The 17075-nt window shown below is 34.7% G+C and overlaps 2 protein-coding genes across 2 annotated transcripts; one reads left to right on the top strand and one right to left on the bottom strand.

Moving 5' to 3' along the window:
* The first annotated feature begins 1163 nt into the window (after positions 1-1163).
* Positions 1164-3422, top strand: LOC136798183 (forkhead box protein L2-like). The gene has a single exon (XM_067054766.1). It carries the CDS (start codon positions 2171-2173, stop codon positions 3389-3391), a length of 1221 nt encoding a protein of 406 aa, XP_066910867.1. The 5' UTR covers positions 1164-2170; the 3' UTR covers positions 3392-3422.
* A 6075-nt stretch (positions 3423-9497) lies between these two features.
* Positions 9498-12723, bottom strand: LOC136798180 (carbohydrate sulfotransferase 11-like). Its single transcript, XM_067054762.1, has 4 exons — positions 12311-12723; positions 10961-10995; positions 10406-10688; positions 9498-10129 (listed from the first exon to the last, which is right to left on the bottom strand). Exons 1-4 carry the CDS (start codon positions 12396-12398, stop codon positions 9498-9500), a joined length of 1038 nt encoding a protein of 345 aa, XP_066910863.1. The 5' UTR covers positions 12399-12723.
* Positions 12724-17075: the final 4352 nt, after the last annotated feature.

Genomic DNA, 17075 nt, shown 5'->3' with positions numbered 1-17075 from the left:
AAATTATTAAATAATGACTAAAATTTACATTTGAACGTCATTTTTCAGTAGTAAACTGTTGAAAATCCAATTGAAAATCACAAATTTTTTAATATATATTTCACTCAAGTCTTATAAATGGAGTAAAACAATGGATAATTTTTGTCTTCGAATCATACCTAAAATCTTTTAAATTGAGAAATAATTATAAAAATTAACGCCGCTTTTAGCTTAAAATTGCAAAATCTTGGCCATTTTAACACCGGCCTCTTATTACGCCACGAGCCCAAAGTGAAAAGGTCTACATGAAAAGGTCTATTAGAGACAAAAAATTATATGAAAATAGAAGTGCATCACAACCATATGCAAAATATTCAACTTTGAATTATAACCAACTTGGCACACAAGGTTGTTTTAACGTTTATCTGGTGTTCACAACGTCCAAATAACGTTAGATGAACGTTGAAACAACGTTGTGTGCTAGCTGGGAAGTCATATAAATTGAGATGCCGCTCCTCCCCTTCAAATAGCTTAAAAAATTCTAATACCTATTTTATAACAGATCAAAAAATATTTTAAAAAGAGCAAGCGGCATAATGAAATAAGACCCTTAAAACTCAGTTTGTCTCAGCTGAGAACCTTTAAAAACGACCCGACTTAAAAAAATTATTGATTAAAGGATTTATATTTTAAGGGGCCTTGATTTCAATTTTGTTGAATGAAAAATCGGGACTTTTTTCTTTTTTTCTTTTATTTTTGAAAATATGTAACTGTATGTTTTAAAGGAATAAAAAACGATAGATTCCGAAAATTTTCAAAAAATTCGTAAAAGAGATGATCGCCACGGGATCAAGCCCTTTGAATGAAACATTTAAAAAAAGGAGGACTAGCGGAATTAATAAGATTAAGTATGCATGAATGAGTTCCAATCCTTCAAAAATAGAAATTTTCACATATGAATTAGTACCCTAAAAAAGGGGTGCTCCTTTTTTTCTTTCTTGTTCCCCCATTTTGGCCCCTAAAAAAGATTTCTATAAAAGAACCAATAGAACGGTTGACGCAGCAGCCTGACCTTGTACCAAACAGTGTTTTTGATATTGTTTCAAAAAAAGAAAAGGAAGAAGAAGAAGAAGAAGAAAAAAAAAGTGAACGAACCAGCTTTATATCTTTTTTCAATTTGATAATTATTCAAAAAAAAGAAAATTCTTCGTTAATCGAATCTCGTTTTATCATTTTCGCTAAATACCACGTTTTTATGCAGCTAGCGTCGAGGAAGGTCTGCTATTCTTGTAGAAGAGGCATTTCATTTCCACAAAGGTTAAGCATCGTGATCGTTAAATATTGTGATGGTATAAAAAATATTGGTATTGTTGGAAGGTACTAACTTTGGTTTTATCGGCACTTAATCGTGACACATTATCAATATCGACATCGTGCCGACCGACATCGTGCCGACATCGCTTTGTGACGCCGTCTCTAAAGTGTAAATTTCGGTAGCTCCGAGAACCGACAATTGAGACAATAGCAATCGAAACTATTATTTAATCAAACAAAAGATTCTTGGACAATAAAACAATCGTTAACTTGTCGACAATAAAGGAAAGAGGACAGAAGTGAAAATTATTTTATGCGGTTCTATTGTTCTATAAACAACCCATTGTTGTAAAGGAATTTTTTTACGACTTCGCTGATAGGGAAGCTATTTATCAAAACAAAGACGATATAGAATTTATTGATGAGAGAACAATAGATAGAACACAAAGTGATCAATAAAAGACAAAGAACTTTTATTACGTGAGAATCGCTACTTATCAGCTTGAGCTCTTTCGTAAAACATTTGAGCGATCAGAACTATTGTCGACTTGTCTTTATTCTCTTCCCTTTTCAAACCTTTGATTATTTTGACAAATTTGTCAAAGAAAAAAAAAATTTGTCAAAATCTTGTCAAAATTATTTAAAACATTTTCAAGATCGGATTTTAAATAGCGGTTGCAACATTGTAGCTGCAAAAGAAATCGTTGGACTTAGGAACTTTGGAATCTTATAAACATATTTCAATGATTTTGACAGAAGTGGAGTTGTGAGTGTTACAATAATCTTGCTGGCTTTCGTAAATTAAGCGTGAAATTACCGAAAGCTGTTTTTGTGACCCTACACTTTTAACATTGAGGAAAATCGTGAATCGGAACAAATGGTTGCGATGTCGTTACTCATCGAGAATCTTTCATCCAGTATCGTCGGACACGATTTACATTCACGACACCATCACGGAGGCTTGCGTGTCAAATCAGAATGCTCCGATCTTATCGATGGAATCGAGGATATGGAGAACGAGATTGTTATGACGCGATCGGGAAATACGACTTCCGTCATTGGATCACTCAGCGGCGTCAATTTATCCGGAACTCTAGATCATCACAGCTCCAACTCCTCTGCTAAAGACAATAATAACAATACTAATTCAAACAATAACAATTCTTCAAGTTCTTCGGCGAACGATAAAGACACGGCGACAAACGATAAAGATCCTAACGTAAAACCACCATACAGCTACGTCGCTCTCATTGCAATGGCTATTAAAAACGCACCAGACAAACGCTTAACATTAAATCAAATCTACCAATTCATTATCGAGAAGTTTCCATTTTACGAGAAAAACAAAAAAGGATGGCAAAATTCGATTAGACATAATTTAAGCTTGAACGAATGTTTTATTAAAGTACCTCGCGAGGGAGGAGGTGAACGAAAAGGGAACTATTGGACTTTGGACCCGGCATGCGAATACATGTTTGAAGACGGCAATTATCGACGTCGCCGACGAATGAAACGTCCTTATCGTCAATCGTCGCATTACCCCTACCCAAACGGATTTTACGGCGGTGACTTTAGATACGGCGCGTACAGCTGTTACTCGTCAAATTGGCAAAGCCTCTATCATTCAGGAGCAACGTCGCATCCAAACTGGCGAAACAGTACTTCGTTTAACTACCCTAGTTCCTCTCATACCAGTAATTTCTCTTACATTGACCCGACTGCCCACCATAACCTACCAGCAACAGGCTACGGGGCACCATACTACGGTACAAACAGTTCCTCATCAAGTTTAGGAACAACCTATCAGGGAACTTACCAACCGCAGTACTACACAGGAGCTACCTCCTCTACCTACGGAAGCTCGACCACTACCTACGGGAGCTCGATCACTACCCCTTCAACGGTAGGATACAGCCAATCAGCATACGCTACATCAACTACGGCATACAAAAGTGATTCACACCCTACCACCAATTATCACGAACAATACTGGGCACAGCCTTCCTCATCAACGCCTTCCACTGGCGGCAACACCACCCCACAAACTGGTGTCTTGAAATCGAACTATACTACAGACAGCCCGCCTTCACTTATGTAGTTTTGTTATTGATAGTTTCGTTTCGGGGGAAGTTTACAATCCATATATATGTTTAACTAATACCCAGCTGGCACACGACGTTGTTTCAACGTTCATCTAACGTTATATGGACGTTGTGAATGTTAGAAAAAACCTTGTGTGCCAGCTGGGTAGGTGAATTGACTATTCTTAAAAACTAACGCTTCTTGTAGTCTTGTAGTCTCAGTGCATGAAAAAAATTATCTTACTTTTGTGCTGCCGCTGCTAATATGAGATGCCAAATTAACATCTCAACTCTGATCTTCAGAATATTTCTTTAACAACTATAATATCCTTTAATTTTTAGTTCTATTTTATGGACTTTTTAATTTTCAAAACTATATTCATTTTAGTATAAAATATTATTTAATATCTCAGGAATTATTTTGTACCTCAAAAGTTTATAATTTATAAATCATATGCTCTTGTATAGGCTAAAAGCTAGATCATCAGAGTCGATGTATCAGCATAAAAAGGCTCAATGGATAAAGATTCCTTTGATAGATTCCTTTGATAGGAACCTTGTCTTTGTTAGCACGGGGACAGACTGAAGTCTCCTAGGCTGCCGCGATAACGTCGGTGCTGAAAAAAGGGTAAATAAACTAAAGAACTTTTCAGGATCTTTTGAGAGGAACAAAAAAAAAAGGTATCAAAAATACACTCAATCAAAAACTAACGAAAAAAAACCGACCGACACTTGTCATACGTAAGTGTTAAAACCCCTATTTTGTGACTTTCTTTCTCTAATCCGATTATGAAGGTTTTATCACATATATAATACCGAATATTTGTAACAAATTTTCAATGCATAGAACTTCTGTTTTTTGCCTTTGTTTAGAACGTCATAAATTAAGCTCTATTGACGGAATGTATAGCTCACACAAATTGTACAAAGTTTAAGAAAACCACAATTTTTCATATACGAGATGAGTAGGCCTTCTCGTGAGCAATAATAGGAAGTTATATTAACTCATACCACTAACCCGTGACGCAAACAGATCAGTTTAATACACAGGGTGGGTCAAACGGAATCAGTGAAAGTGAAAGACGCCAGTCTGTCTTCGGGGAAAGGGGGGTTACTTAGGCTAAAAAAAGGTGCTGGTAAGACGGTAAATGTCGGTTTTTTACCTTCTAGAAGACTCTAATGGTTACAAAAACAAAATTGTAGAGGGCTAAGGCTTTGATATTTCCATCTTTAAACGCACATAACTGACATTCTCCAAACTTAAAGCACGCGTCAAGGGGTCTGTCTCCTTTTTCTAAAGTAATTTCAACTTATTTCAGATAAATCTTTTGCCCTTGGTTATTACATCCAGCCTGGACATCTAGTCATTTCTGCAATATTTTCCTTAAATTTTTTTATTTTGTTTTTAAAATCTGAATAATGATAATAATCGAATAATTTGTAAATAGTTATTTGAAAGAATATATTTTTATCCTATAATCGTCAACGGTTTTAAATTATTAAAAGAATAAGTAAATGATAATTGAAAATTAAAGGGTATTTTTCTCCCCGTGCCAAATTGCCCTCGATTCCTACTAGATACCACGCCCGAGTGGGGGTGTTACTTTAGGCAAAAATAGTTTCTTGATATATGTGAGTAATAAGGGTTAGTGGTTTCAGCTTCCAAAGTCTTCATAAGGGTTATAAATATTTAAAAAAAATGTTAAAAAATCTCACTAAGGGTAGAATATTTTCGAAATCAGTTTTTCAAACTGTCTTCTATAGTGTTGGGGGATGTCGGATGTGTGTCGGGCATGAACGGACCAGAACTATCCGAAAACGATAATAGGGACTAAAATTCTGTGAAAAAGTTTCCTTTAGAGAGACAAAAGCGTTCTTCTATATTACACCCTACAGACCCGCTAAAACTCCAGCCGCACTAGAAAATTAGGCCAAACCTTGTCTGTGGTGGGAAAAATACCCTGCAGTTTCAGCTCCATTGGGAAATTGACTTTGATTTCCATTTGAAGTTCCTTTGAAATAAATTGCACTCCAAAACCATCTCCACAGAATTTTTTTATCATAGAAAATCCCCATTGGGATTTCGATATAAATTTTCATCGTTCATGTGGGAAGAAGTTTCGCCGGGGCTGTGAGACAGGGGTGTACTATTTCACCATTACTTAAAGTCTAGGGCAAAGAATACATAATTTTAGTAAGGTTGCAGAGAATGATGTACTATTTTGCTGTAAAATTCAGGAAAAATAATAATTGCAAGAATAGCACTTCATGAGAAATGTACCAAATTTGGCTGTTCAAAAGCTAAAAGAATTTATTTAACCAACTCTTTTTGTCACCACTTTTACATTTGCTTTTTGATTAGAAAAGGTCCGACAAATATTATTTGCAAAATATTACAATTTTCTTTAATTTCGAAATACTTTAAAATCATGTTTTTATAACAATACGCCCTTTGTAACGCCTATCGTCATGCATACTGTATGTTTTGAAGTTTCAAACCTCCCATATATTTTTGTGAGTCACTCGTTAGTTTTGACGACGACGATGATGTACTCTTTCTATCGTAAACTTTTAAAAATCTACGTTTTTTTAGTGTCGATCTTTCGGGTGCTCTATTATCGTGAAATTATGAAAAAGATATCACCAAACAAAATTATTAACAGATTAATTAAAAGTTTTTTTACTCTTCTTCATGAATATAGTCTGGAGAAATGGAATCAAGGTTTGGTTCCCTTTAATTAACTGTTAAACCTGTTTGGCACGTTCACTGCCAAAGCCTTTTTAGCAATTAGAAATTAACGCGATGGGACTTCATCCAAATTTTAGAGGGTTCATTGGCCTGACAGTATGTTGATTTTAGAGATAATATGTAAAAGCAGAAAGAACTTTATGTATCAAAATCAAAGTTACGATTATTTAAAGTATCAACCGTATTTTCATTAAGTATTTTTGCAGTTGGAAGCGAGCATGTTGAACTCTCCATTATCAGCCAAAAGCTTTACTTTTGGCATGCTTAACCTTTAAGAAAATTAGTATATCAGTGATTAGAAATAAGAGACAAAAGGACTTTGTAAAAACTGGAACTTGGGGGGATTGACAGAAATTTCTCCCTCTTATCACAACTAAGTCTTACTCATAATCTCCACCTTATAAATGTACCTCCCAGCAGTTTAGCCACACTTTGTTTAACAAGGCTATGTCTTTTCATGTTTTGGTAACAAAATGAGTTACATTCCAAAAGAGGAGGGCAAAACATTGTAGGGAGGAGCTGATGAATCGCCATAAAATGTCAAAAAGCTAGGTTGTTTATTTCTGTTTAAAGATGATTTTTGAAATGTAAAAGCCCAATTTTCTTTACGCAGCATTTTGAGTATTTTCATAGGTGAATAGGTTACATGGTCAACCTGCTGGGCTACCTATGAGCTTAACGGAAAGTTTTGAAGAAACAAGGGCTCAAACCAGGAACCTCTGATAGCTTGTTACCGTGAGGGTCACATCTTTACCTAACCAATAACCGGGTTTTTTATTCCATTTTACTATATAAAAAAAAAGCTGTGATATCTAATATAATCATTTAGGGCTTTCTTTGAACTACAAGCTGTGATCTTAAACGTAATAAGAAATTGACTGTAAGCTATAAATGAGTTACATTCCAAAAGAGGAGGGCAAAACATTGAAGGGAGGAGCTGAAGAATCGCCATAAAATGTCAACAAGAGAAGACAGGTTGTTTGTTTCTGTTTAAAGATAATCTTTGGAATGGAAAGACCAGTATTATTCTAGAACATCTGGACAGCCTTTTGAGTATTTTCGTAATGTCCATGACCATGGCCTCAGCTGTATACGAACTAAACAAGGAATTTAAAAATGCAAGGGCTCAAACAGGAAATCCCTGGTGTTGTGACCCTGGGAAGCCCTAGATCACTCGGTTATCTAGCCTTTATGATGAAAAGGTACACACAAATCCTACCCAAGGATGATTCATAATTCTTTTGAAAATAGTGGAATACCAATAGTGTAAAAGCTAGAGTGCATGGAGTATTTTGTAAAGTCATTTTATTTAGCCAAGAAGGATTTGGTCATAGTTGTGTCCTGCCGGACACGTACACAAATCGAAATTTTTTTCTGTTGTACGCACACATCCTCTGTGCGTTCTTCATTTTTAAATGTTCATCAGAATTACGCTGAAAGCCACACAAAAATGACAAAATACAACCAATAACATGAGAGAGAGAGATGATGGATTAATATGATGGTCAAACAAGTTAAATATCAGATATGTATTTGTAAAACCCCAGGAGAAATCCCAAATTGAGAGAGCCCCCATTTGAAATCCCAAGCTCAATTTGATGCTGCTCGCTTCGCTCGATTCTTGTCCTGCATTCCCGAATTTAGAAACTTGGTAACTATGTTTGGGATCCCATTGTGGAAAGTGCTTTCAAAATGGTCGATTGAATAGAAGTCTTGATGACGGAAGAGAAAAAAAAGAAAAGAATTTTCAAAGACATATTCAAATCTCACCCCAAAACCCCTTGTGGTTGGAATAAAAATGTTGCAAATGATAAATAAAGTACGTTTGTATCTTGGTTAATCTTTAACATCAATTTTCAAAAACTTTTTGAAGGATATACTGATCGGATCCGATAAATTTTGGTAAAATTTCAAAAGCTGATTGATCTGATCATCCTTTAAAGTATTTTCGAGGAATCCGGGGGATTCTTATTCAAAAGGAAAAATCTTTTTCCGAAAATGAAGTGGTTATCTGTGAAGAATAAAAAGGATTATATTGTTACTAATTCAATTTGTTAAGGATTACTCATTTCACGTTACATCTTGCTTACTTACGGATAATCCTTACAAAATTGCATGTTAGCTTTTATAATCTTTGAACAGGACAGGTGGGAAAAAATAGACCTCACTTTTGATCATTGTGATAATCCTTGCCCAACAATATGGGGGAATATTGACCGTTCTTAGTTTGAGGTTTTTGTATCAAGTCTGCGGAAGATTTTGCTAAAAAAGTTATACCCCTGTTTCACAGACCTAGGGTACGTACCCAGTGCATATTAAATTTGGCCAAAAAAACATTAACGAGGATAATCCTCCTGAAGCTGAGAGACAAAGATGTTCGGGATCGCACTCTCGTTTGAATCATTTAATTTTGAATTCTTGATTTCTTAACTCACGCGTTCTCCCTGAATTACTCTCCACTCACCCTTGATCATCAAGTAGACGTTTTGTTATAAGAAAAAACTATGTAAGAACATAAGGCAAAATTTTAAGAACAAGCTAAGAACAAAGGCTTTGCAGACTCTGAAAGAACCAATTTCTTAGGAAAATGGACAAAAATACACACAACATAGCAAAAATACGTTTTTAGGCTTAAAACTAAAAAATTTGAGAACATCCGAAGGCTTCCAAATTTTTGAATGCTCTTATAAAAAAACGTTTAGAAAGGCATTGAGCTTGACACTTGAGACATCAAGTACCATTTTTGTACTAAGAAGTCTTTGGTATGAAGTAGCAGAATGAATGAAGCATGCACTACGGTTTTCGCAATATGTAAAAGTTTAAAGGGTCATAAAATTAGTAATATGTAAACATTGCGCAAACCACGTGTCATTAAAGAGAACAATTAAAATCACGTGCCCAAAACAAACTTGTAAAACAATTGAAACAATCAAAATCAGCCATATTTGTTTTTATTTTTTATTTTGACATGTGACATTTGTTTTGATTTTGCATCCCGCTGCATAGCGTCTGTTTACAAATTTCATCAATACTTTTATGTCCCTTTAAAGTTACCCTTTCGAGTTATGAAGTCATTTATAAGCGTTGGAATTTCGGGCAAGATGAGATGGAGTTTTTATAAGATACTTTGATAATTGGTAATTTGAAGTAACAAAAATGACGCATTCTTTAGAAAAAGTAATTAAATTGTTTTATTACTGGTTAACGACTAGCCAAATCAAATAAGAGCTTGTAAAAACTCCATCTCGAACCTGGTCATCAACTAATTTTTATCAGCGATCTGTAAAATCTTCAATTTTTTTTTCAGTTGATAAATTAATAGTTACAATATAAAAAATAGCAAAATCATTAATTCAGACTTTTTTTGAAAAATGTTAAAAGAAATAATTTGGGTCATAACCAAAAGCGTCAAAATCATTTCTATAAAATTCAAAAATTTGCTTCATCAAAGGTTGTGGTAGCTCTGTGTAATATTTCTTTAAGATCTGTGTTGTTTTCAGTTTATATTCTGTCATTTTTGGAAATTTCAAACTTTCATTCAATGTTTTGAAAATGTAATTCGCATCAATTTCCATTGTTTCAAATTTGCCAAGATATTTGTAGTCTAGATCACATATATGACATATTCTGGTCTGCGGTCTCCAATGATCGTCAAAATCTGGTCCTGCTTTTATCACAAATTTAACAAACTGTTCAAAAGTTATTCTATATAATCCATCAGAACGTTTTCGATGTGAAAGCGGATTGACATCCATTGAGATGATCATAGGTCCGTAATGTTTCAAATATCCAAGGTTAACCGGATCTAAAAATTTGTTCCGGTATGCAGAAAACAGCCGGTCATAAGGGTGACGTGCAAACATAAAGGACAAATAATTCTTGTTGCTTTTGATTTGATTGATAGTTAGATTGGATGCTGTTTGAAAACTTGGAATGTCGAAACCGTAAAGCTGAAAAAAAAAAAAATCAATACAAAAATAAGAGTAAACACAGGGAAATATACAAGCTCGAGATTACAGCCGAAATGGACGATCGACAGAAAAGATAGTGGCGGAAGAGCTTGGTAAAAACAGTGTAAACACCTCCGAGACTGTTTACCCCGCCCTGGACTAGCCTCTGCTTTCAATATTATCACCTTCCTAAATTATTACTTTTTAGTGACTTTGTGTGTAGACGATAAAACTATATTGGCCTTTGCTAGTTTTTAGGAAATCCCGCAGAAGAAAAGAGCATAAAATCCTTAAATTTTATTTTTAGAATTTGCACAGCTTTCAGATGTCTCAGATGAAGAAAATCAATATTTGACTTACTTCTGCCAATGTGACATCCTTCCACGGTGATTTCAGAAGTCCAAGAAAGTATGCCATAATCTTTTTCCACGTGGAGCATGCCACTTTCGGTATATGACAATACATGATCTTTTGTTTTTGACTATACATTAAGTTGGCATCATATTTCCGAGTGTAATGAATATTTTGATGTGTAGAGCAGAATTTTTGTAACTGGTCGTGACGTGCTTGTTGTGTTTCATATGTATATTTTGTGTTTGGTCCTTCTTCTGTAGGCTAAGGGGTTAAGATAAAATTCCAGAATAAATGTAATCAAAATCTAGACATGGTTAATCGTTCATTAATGAAAATAATACACCAGTCTGTTGGCTTTCACTGCTCAATTTCGGAGTATCTGACAAATTGAACGCAGTTCTGTTGCGACACTATAAGCATATCTTAGTAACAGATTCCAAGTGAAATCAAAATTGAAGACAGAGAAACTTTGCTTTATCTCTAGTCTGCAAACACCGAAATCAGCCATAGAAGAATATTCTTACACTTTTTACCTTGATTCTTGTCAATGTTAGGAAAGAAAACATATCTAAAAAAAACAATAAAGCCAAAGTCAGATTGACTTATTGAACATTTTCACGTTTGTTTAATTCCGTTATTTTCCGTTATGGAAGCGAACCCTTGAATCTGTAGAGGCGATCTTTTTTGCAAATCAAACGTCAGCTTCCATAATAGCGCAATATCGGCAGAAGTTACTAAAAAGGATAAAAAACCTATGTACCGCTTTCTGAAATGCTATTTATATTGATTAGGTGAATTAATGCAGCATATCATCCGCAAAATGTCTGAAGGTAGTTTTAACCCTATTCAACCTAGGCCTTTAGGGGCGGTTCAGAACTAGGGGGGGCTTTTCCTGTACCACCCCTTAACTTTTGTTTTAGTGGGTCTTTTTGGATGAAATTTGGCACACAAGATCCTTGTGACGTAAGGTAACTTTTGACAAAAGTGAGCAAAAACCGAAAATTTCCTTTGTTCTTATAAATAGCTATTGTATTCTAACAAAGGCTTTAGAAAAAAGTTGCCCGAGTTTAAAATGCTTATTTTATCCTAAATATTCAATAAATTACGGTTAAAACGATATATTTGACAATGAAAATAAATTTGTATTGGAAAAGTGTCAATTTTTGTGACACCTTACTGTCAGAAATGTCATCATGCTCAAGGTGTGAAAATATTTAGGTGTCAAATTTTTTTTTATTTTGAAGCTAAATAAAAGTTAGGAATTTACAGAAAATTTTACGGGAAAAGCTCTATTATTTCAGGAGCTATTAGCAATAGTTTGACCTCCGAACAGAAAGAGCCCCCCCCCCCTAGGCCGAATAGGGTTAAGATATCACCTAATGATACAGTAGGGGGGAATTGAAAACGTGGACGATGAAGAACTTGATAAAAATTGAAAAGGAACGGATAGCATATTGCAAAAAAACGATCAAACAAATATCAAAAAATTGAAAAAGAGTAACCTGTCATTTTCGTTGACTATATTTTCCCAAAGTTTACGCCGGGAAGGAAAGAGATATGCTTTAATGTTAAACACATACAATGTATCATTTTAATTTTTGTGAAAAGGCGTAAATACTAGATCAGAAATTGAAGATTTAGAGATTGAACTGTGTAGGCTTTTTTTTTTAAACCAGTTGTAGATATTGGCTCAGCCTTTTTATGGTCTCGAGTATTTAAGCATAGATATGTTTTATGCTAAATTACGATAAAAGGACTCAGGGCCAAAGCAAAAACTCAACTAATTTATGAAGTCAGAATGTTCTTTCACTTTGAAGATTTGCAAACTTGAACCTTAATCTTACGAAAACTGTTCTTATAAAAAGAAATGATTTTTCTCTCACCTTTTAGCTCGGACATCCTGAAGATCAATATGACGCAAGCCAACATCATTCCAAAGAGAAGTACCAATAAAGAATTGTATGGCTTCATCACAATGTGTGAGTTTACTTTCAATGTTTTCTACAAATACACCTTTTCGATCGTAGTCGTGCGGTCAGGCGCGTTTCACTTTATCATTTAATTATACCCCTAAACTCGATACAATCCTTTTTTTACACCTTTTTGTATTGTCTATAGGTGCGAAAAAAAGATTGGGACGGTTTTAGGTTGGTAAAACGGAAAAAAAATAGCTGCGCGGCAATTGGCAACTACGGTCAAAAAGGTATATTCAATAATATCAAAATTCGCCGTCAACAAGAAACTTCTCTAATACTATTCTATACGCTCCCTTAATTGATAAAAATCCAACTCCCCTTGGAAAATTGAATTAGGGAGCGTCAACATCTGTATCTAGGCTCGCATGTACTAATGCATAACTTGAGTGAGTACTAAACTTGAACAAACAAAAATCCTTATGTATGCTGTTTGGCGATAGACTAAATTTATTCACCGATAATTCTTTGCGTTAAAAGTATCAACTGAACAAATGCGTGGCATTTCAAAACAAAAATGGTTGCTGTTTTTCTCTGATCAATTAAGAACATACCATTAACCACTTTAATTTGCTTCTCATTAAAACTACTTCCTATTTAGACGCATGAGAAAGAAAATTGTATTTTTGAAAGAATGAATAAATTTGCTAAGGGTTGTAAATGAAAAAAAGTAACTTTTTGAAAAGGTTGCCTCTAAAAAACCCCTGTTTCACAGTCCTGGTGGAATTCTTTCCTTAGTGGGGATAAAAATTCCTATTGAAGTCCCAATGGGGATAGAAATTCCATTATTCCAAGGTTAAAAGATCCATTGGGATGGTTTTGGAGTGTAATTTTTAAACATTGAATTTCGAATGGGGATGATATCGAAGTCAACTTCCCAGTGGAGCTGAAATTCTAAGTGTTTTTTCCAACCGGGGACGAAATTTTTGTGACACAGGGGTGTTCTAAGGTTAGACAATTTCCGAAATCATAGAAAACATTTCAAAAGTGTCTATCTAAGCCTTAGTTTTACTATCTCACTAAAATTTCGTCTTTCTAATGGTTGGTTTTGGGAGGTCCCGTCCACACATAACCGTCATCTGCTTCAGGTTATAGTCTTCCCGCGGAAAATTCTAGAACAAGAATCGAATCTTGTTCTGCGCCGTCGAAAACTAGATTTTCTTGATACGGCGCCCTATTTTTAAACACAATCACGCAACTTTGTTGTCATTCCCAGTCCTATAAGACGAGGGCAGTCCTCGCAAATTCGAGATAGCATATTCGTCAGATTGTTTTGTTTTCACTCATCCCTTTAGAGCTTCAGCGTGGTGGGCAGAAAACAATTATAATTTGATTTCAGGTTATTATCTGTCAACCTTAGCATGGGGATGGGTTGCACAGTTATGTTTATTTACAAGCGCCTATTGCCGTAAAATTATTACCGTAAAATATCAACTGCTAGGTTTTCATCGCAAGACATAATGTGAATGAAAATACATCAACTTTTCTGGACGCTAATTGTCGGCAACAACAAACAGGTTTATAATACGCTTTATGACATAATTATCAGGACATTACAGGGTGTCCCGAAAAAAAAGTCCAGTCTCAGAACACGAGGTCAAGTAGAAATTTGTTTTGTGTGTATGTCTTAGTTTATCTCTTTAACGCAACGTTGTACAATAAAACATCGTCGTTATGAACTTCTCTTTCAAACAAAGTAAAAACATTTTAATGATCGATATTAAATGGCATTTATACTGAACAAATTTTTGACAAACACACACTTAAAACTTTCTACTATACTAATTTAAAAAAGATTTATTTACAAGTAGGAAATTGCGTTCGAACTTGATGGGAGAGCTAACCAAGAAATCTGGTGACAAAAACCTGTTTACTGAAGACAATACTTCTTATTTTTATGTTATATGATATTCCGATGGCGGATAGGCGGCCACCCACGCTAAAGCTCTAAAGGCAGCGGGCCGATTTCCCATTGGAGAATAATGATTGTCGGCCTTTGATGAACCGCATCCCCAGTCGCGTTCAACAGCCCTTGCGCGTAAAACTAAAAATATTTCGGTTCGATCCGCCGATCCCCGAAAATGAGGACCTGGTTGTACCAAACCTCTCGCTGCAGAATTCTTGACGCTGGTCTTGCAACATCCTGTAATGTAAACCTTCCAGATGTTGAAAATTTTCCCGAAATTCAGAAAATTCATTGAAAATTTCACCATCTGGGTGCCAGATTTTTATTATGGCGATGACTTCAGCACCGGATTTGATCGACACAGGAGAGACCCTAGTCCAAAGTTTTATGTGTTCGTGATTTGATTGGTTTAGATTGGTCGAGATGTGTAAACATCTTTTAGGATTAGAATTGCTGGCGATAATCTTTATAAAAAAGATCATAGACGGTATCTCAGGAAGTGGGTTTAGAATTATGACATCAATTGTAACATGTTGTTATGTCGTATTTACAAGTCTTCAGTTTCTTTGAATTCGGCATTCCTTATTTTTGACGTAACCAGCTTTGTTAACGGAAGATTTTTGATTCTGAAAAGCATCAACAAGGGAGTTACCATTGTGCTCTCTTTAAGGTTTAATTGCAGACAAATTGATCTCCACCGCGATGATTCTTTACATTTTTTTTTAATACATTTTCTCTTTTGATGAAAAAATTATTAATTGATTAAATGATTGAAGAACTTTACAATGCTACACGTTTTTTTATAAGAACATGTTAAGAACATTTGAAGCCTTCGGATGTTCTTAACTTTTTGAGTTATAAGCCTAAAAATGTTCTTAACATGTTCTTTTTTTGACCATTTCTGGGATAGTTTTGCCATTTTCCAAAGAAATAGGGTGTTTTTGAGTCCACAAGGCCTTAAATGCTCTTAACATGTCCTTTACATTTTGGTCAGCGAAGCCGTTTGTTATAAGCCTTATATATAGTTTATTCTTATAAAAAAATGTGTATCACCAATGTCGCCAGGACATGGTTACATACATATGCAAAAAGTATTCTGCCGCTAGATTTGATATAATTTTGATTCAATTAATGATTTGAAACAGTTTATGGTAGATGTCGTGCATTAATGAAACGTATCATCAATCTATGGTAAAATTAGTACTAAATAGAATATTGTTGCAAGATCGAAAGATTGATCGAACAAGAGAAACTCTTTAAAAAAACATTAATTGATAGCAATTTATCTATTTAATGAAAGCAATTTAGTATACTTGTGGTGGTTTTAGTTAGTTAGTGTATTTGAATAATGTTTGCCACTACGTTTCAATGGAAATCTAAATACCACGTGCTTTTATCATCGTTTGTTTTGGTTCTTCTGATGTTTTTACTTTTCAAAAGATATGAATACGAACAGAAAGGTTTGTTCCTAATGATTACGTTCTTTACCGAGGTTTATATGTCTCCCCCTGTCTCACTGCCCCGGTGGAATTTTATCCCATAGTCGAAAGAAAAATTTCTATCTAAGTCAAAACGGAGATGCATGTTTAGTTCTTTTATAAGAACATCCAGAATTTTTGAAGTCTTAAATTTTTTAGTTTTAAGCCTAAAAATTTTTGTGAATATTTTTGACCATTTTTCTAAGAAATAGGGTGTTTCTGAGTCCACAAAGCCTTAAAATGTTCTTAACTTGTTCTTAACCTTTTGGCCAGCGAAGTCTTATGTTCTTATATAGTTTTTTCTTATGAAAAAAAACGTGTAGACATTCAAAAGATATCTTAATAGAAAAGCTTAAAGATCTGATTGGGTTGCGGGCTTGGGGTGTAATCTCTCTTCATTAAGCATGTGTTACTCTTCCTGTTTATTTCAAAACTAAGATTTCAGTAATTTGGTCCCATAAATACAATTTAATGTTAGTACAGTGCAGCATTTAACTCGAGCCGGTGTAATTCGAGTTTATTTTCATTTCGGTCGACATTGATATGTCCCTTTACTTATCACACTTGTGATGCAGTTTCCATAAAGTGAAGATTCTAACAACAACATAAATTTACATAATTCGAACAAACTTTGGCGTTCTTCTTTTGTTGTAAGAATATAAATACTCAAAATAATAATTTTGTTTTTTCTTTTACAGAAATGGTTGAAAAACTGCTACCGGCAAATATCAAGGTAAAAATCTCTTCAAAAGGAATGTTATCGCTTTGCACTGAGACATTTTCTTTTAATTTTCTGGTTGGTAACATTGGGGACATTTTTTATTTGCAAATCTGGGGACATTCTTTACATGGCCCTTTATAGTATACTTTATCAGGTTTTCTGAAAGAAAGAATTGCAATGATGTAATTTTAGGCAATAATTATATGTAAACTTTAATGCTTTGATTTTAACGAACCTCATTTTTGGCCACATTCCCGTTCCTAAGATTGGATGACCCTAATCCCACTCCCAAGGTCCTTTTTGACAAACTAACGAGGCTCTTTATTTGATTGTTGTCTACCTAAAGGAAAGGGCGCCACTTATTCTTTCTGGATTGGGCTTTTCCAGAAATAGTCCGTGCGCCACCCCCCTCCCTGTTGAGGATATCGGATATCCAGGGGCTTAACGATTTTTGTTCAAAAGTAGATATCTAGGGGGTTAAATATCTAAAAGGGAGTAGATATACAGTGGGTAAAGTGTCTTTTCAAGTAAAAAAAATACGATATCCAGGGGTAAGCATCTTTATAAGAG

The sequence above is a fragment of the Clytia hemisphaerica genome, unplaced genomic scaffold (assembly GCF_902728285.1).
Source record: "Clytia hemisphaerica strain Z4C2 unplaced genomic scaffold, Clytia hemisphaerica genome assembly, whole genome shotgun sequence".
NCBI lineage: Eukaryota > Metazoa > Cnidaria > Hydrozoa > Leptothecata > Clytiidae > Clytia > Clytia hemisphaerica.
This window is presented reverse-complemented; position numbering and strand designations above follow the sequence as displayed.

Coding starts and splice junctions, on each gene's coding strand:
- LOC136798183 (XM_067054766.1), top strand. CDS start 2,171: ATGGTTGCGATGTCGTTACTCATCGAGAATCTTTCATCCAGTATCGTC.
- LOC136798180 (XM_067054762.1), bottom strand. CDS start 12,398: ATGAAGCCATACAATTCTTTATTGGTACTTCTCTTTGGAATGATGTTG. Junction 10,996..12,310: donor CAGGATGTCCGAGCTAAAAG/GTGAGAGAAAAA, acceptor TGTTTTTTTTAG/ATATGTTTTCTTTCCTAACA. Junction 10,689..10,960: donor TAACATTGACAAGAATCAAG/GTAAAAAGTGTA, acceptor TTAACCCCTTAG/CCTACAGAAGAAGGACCAAA.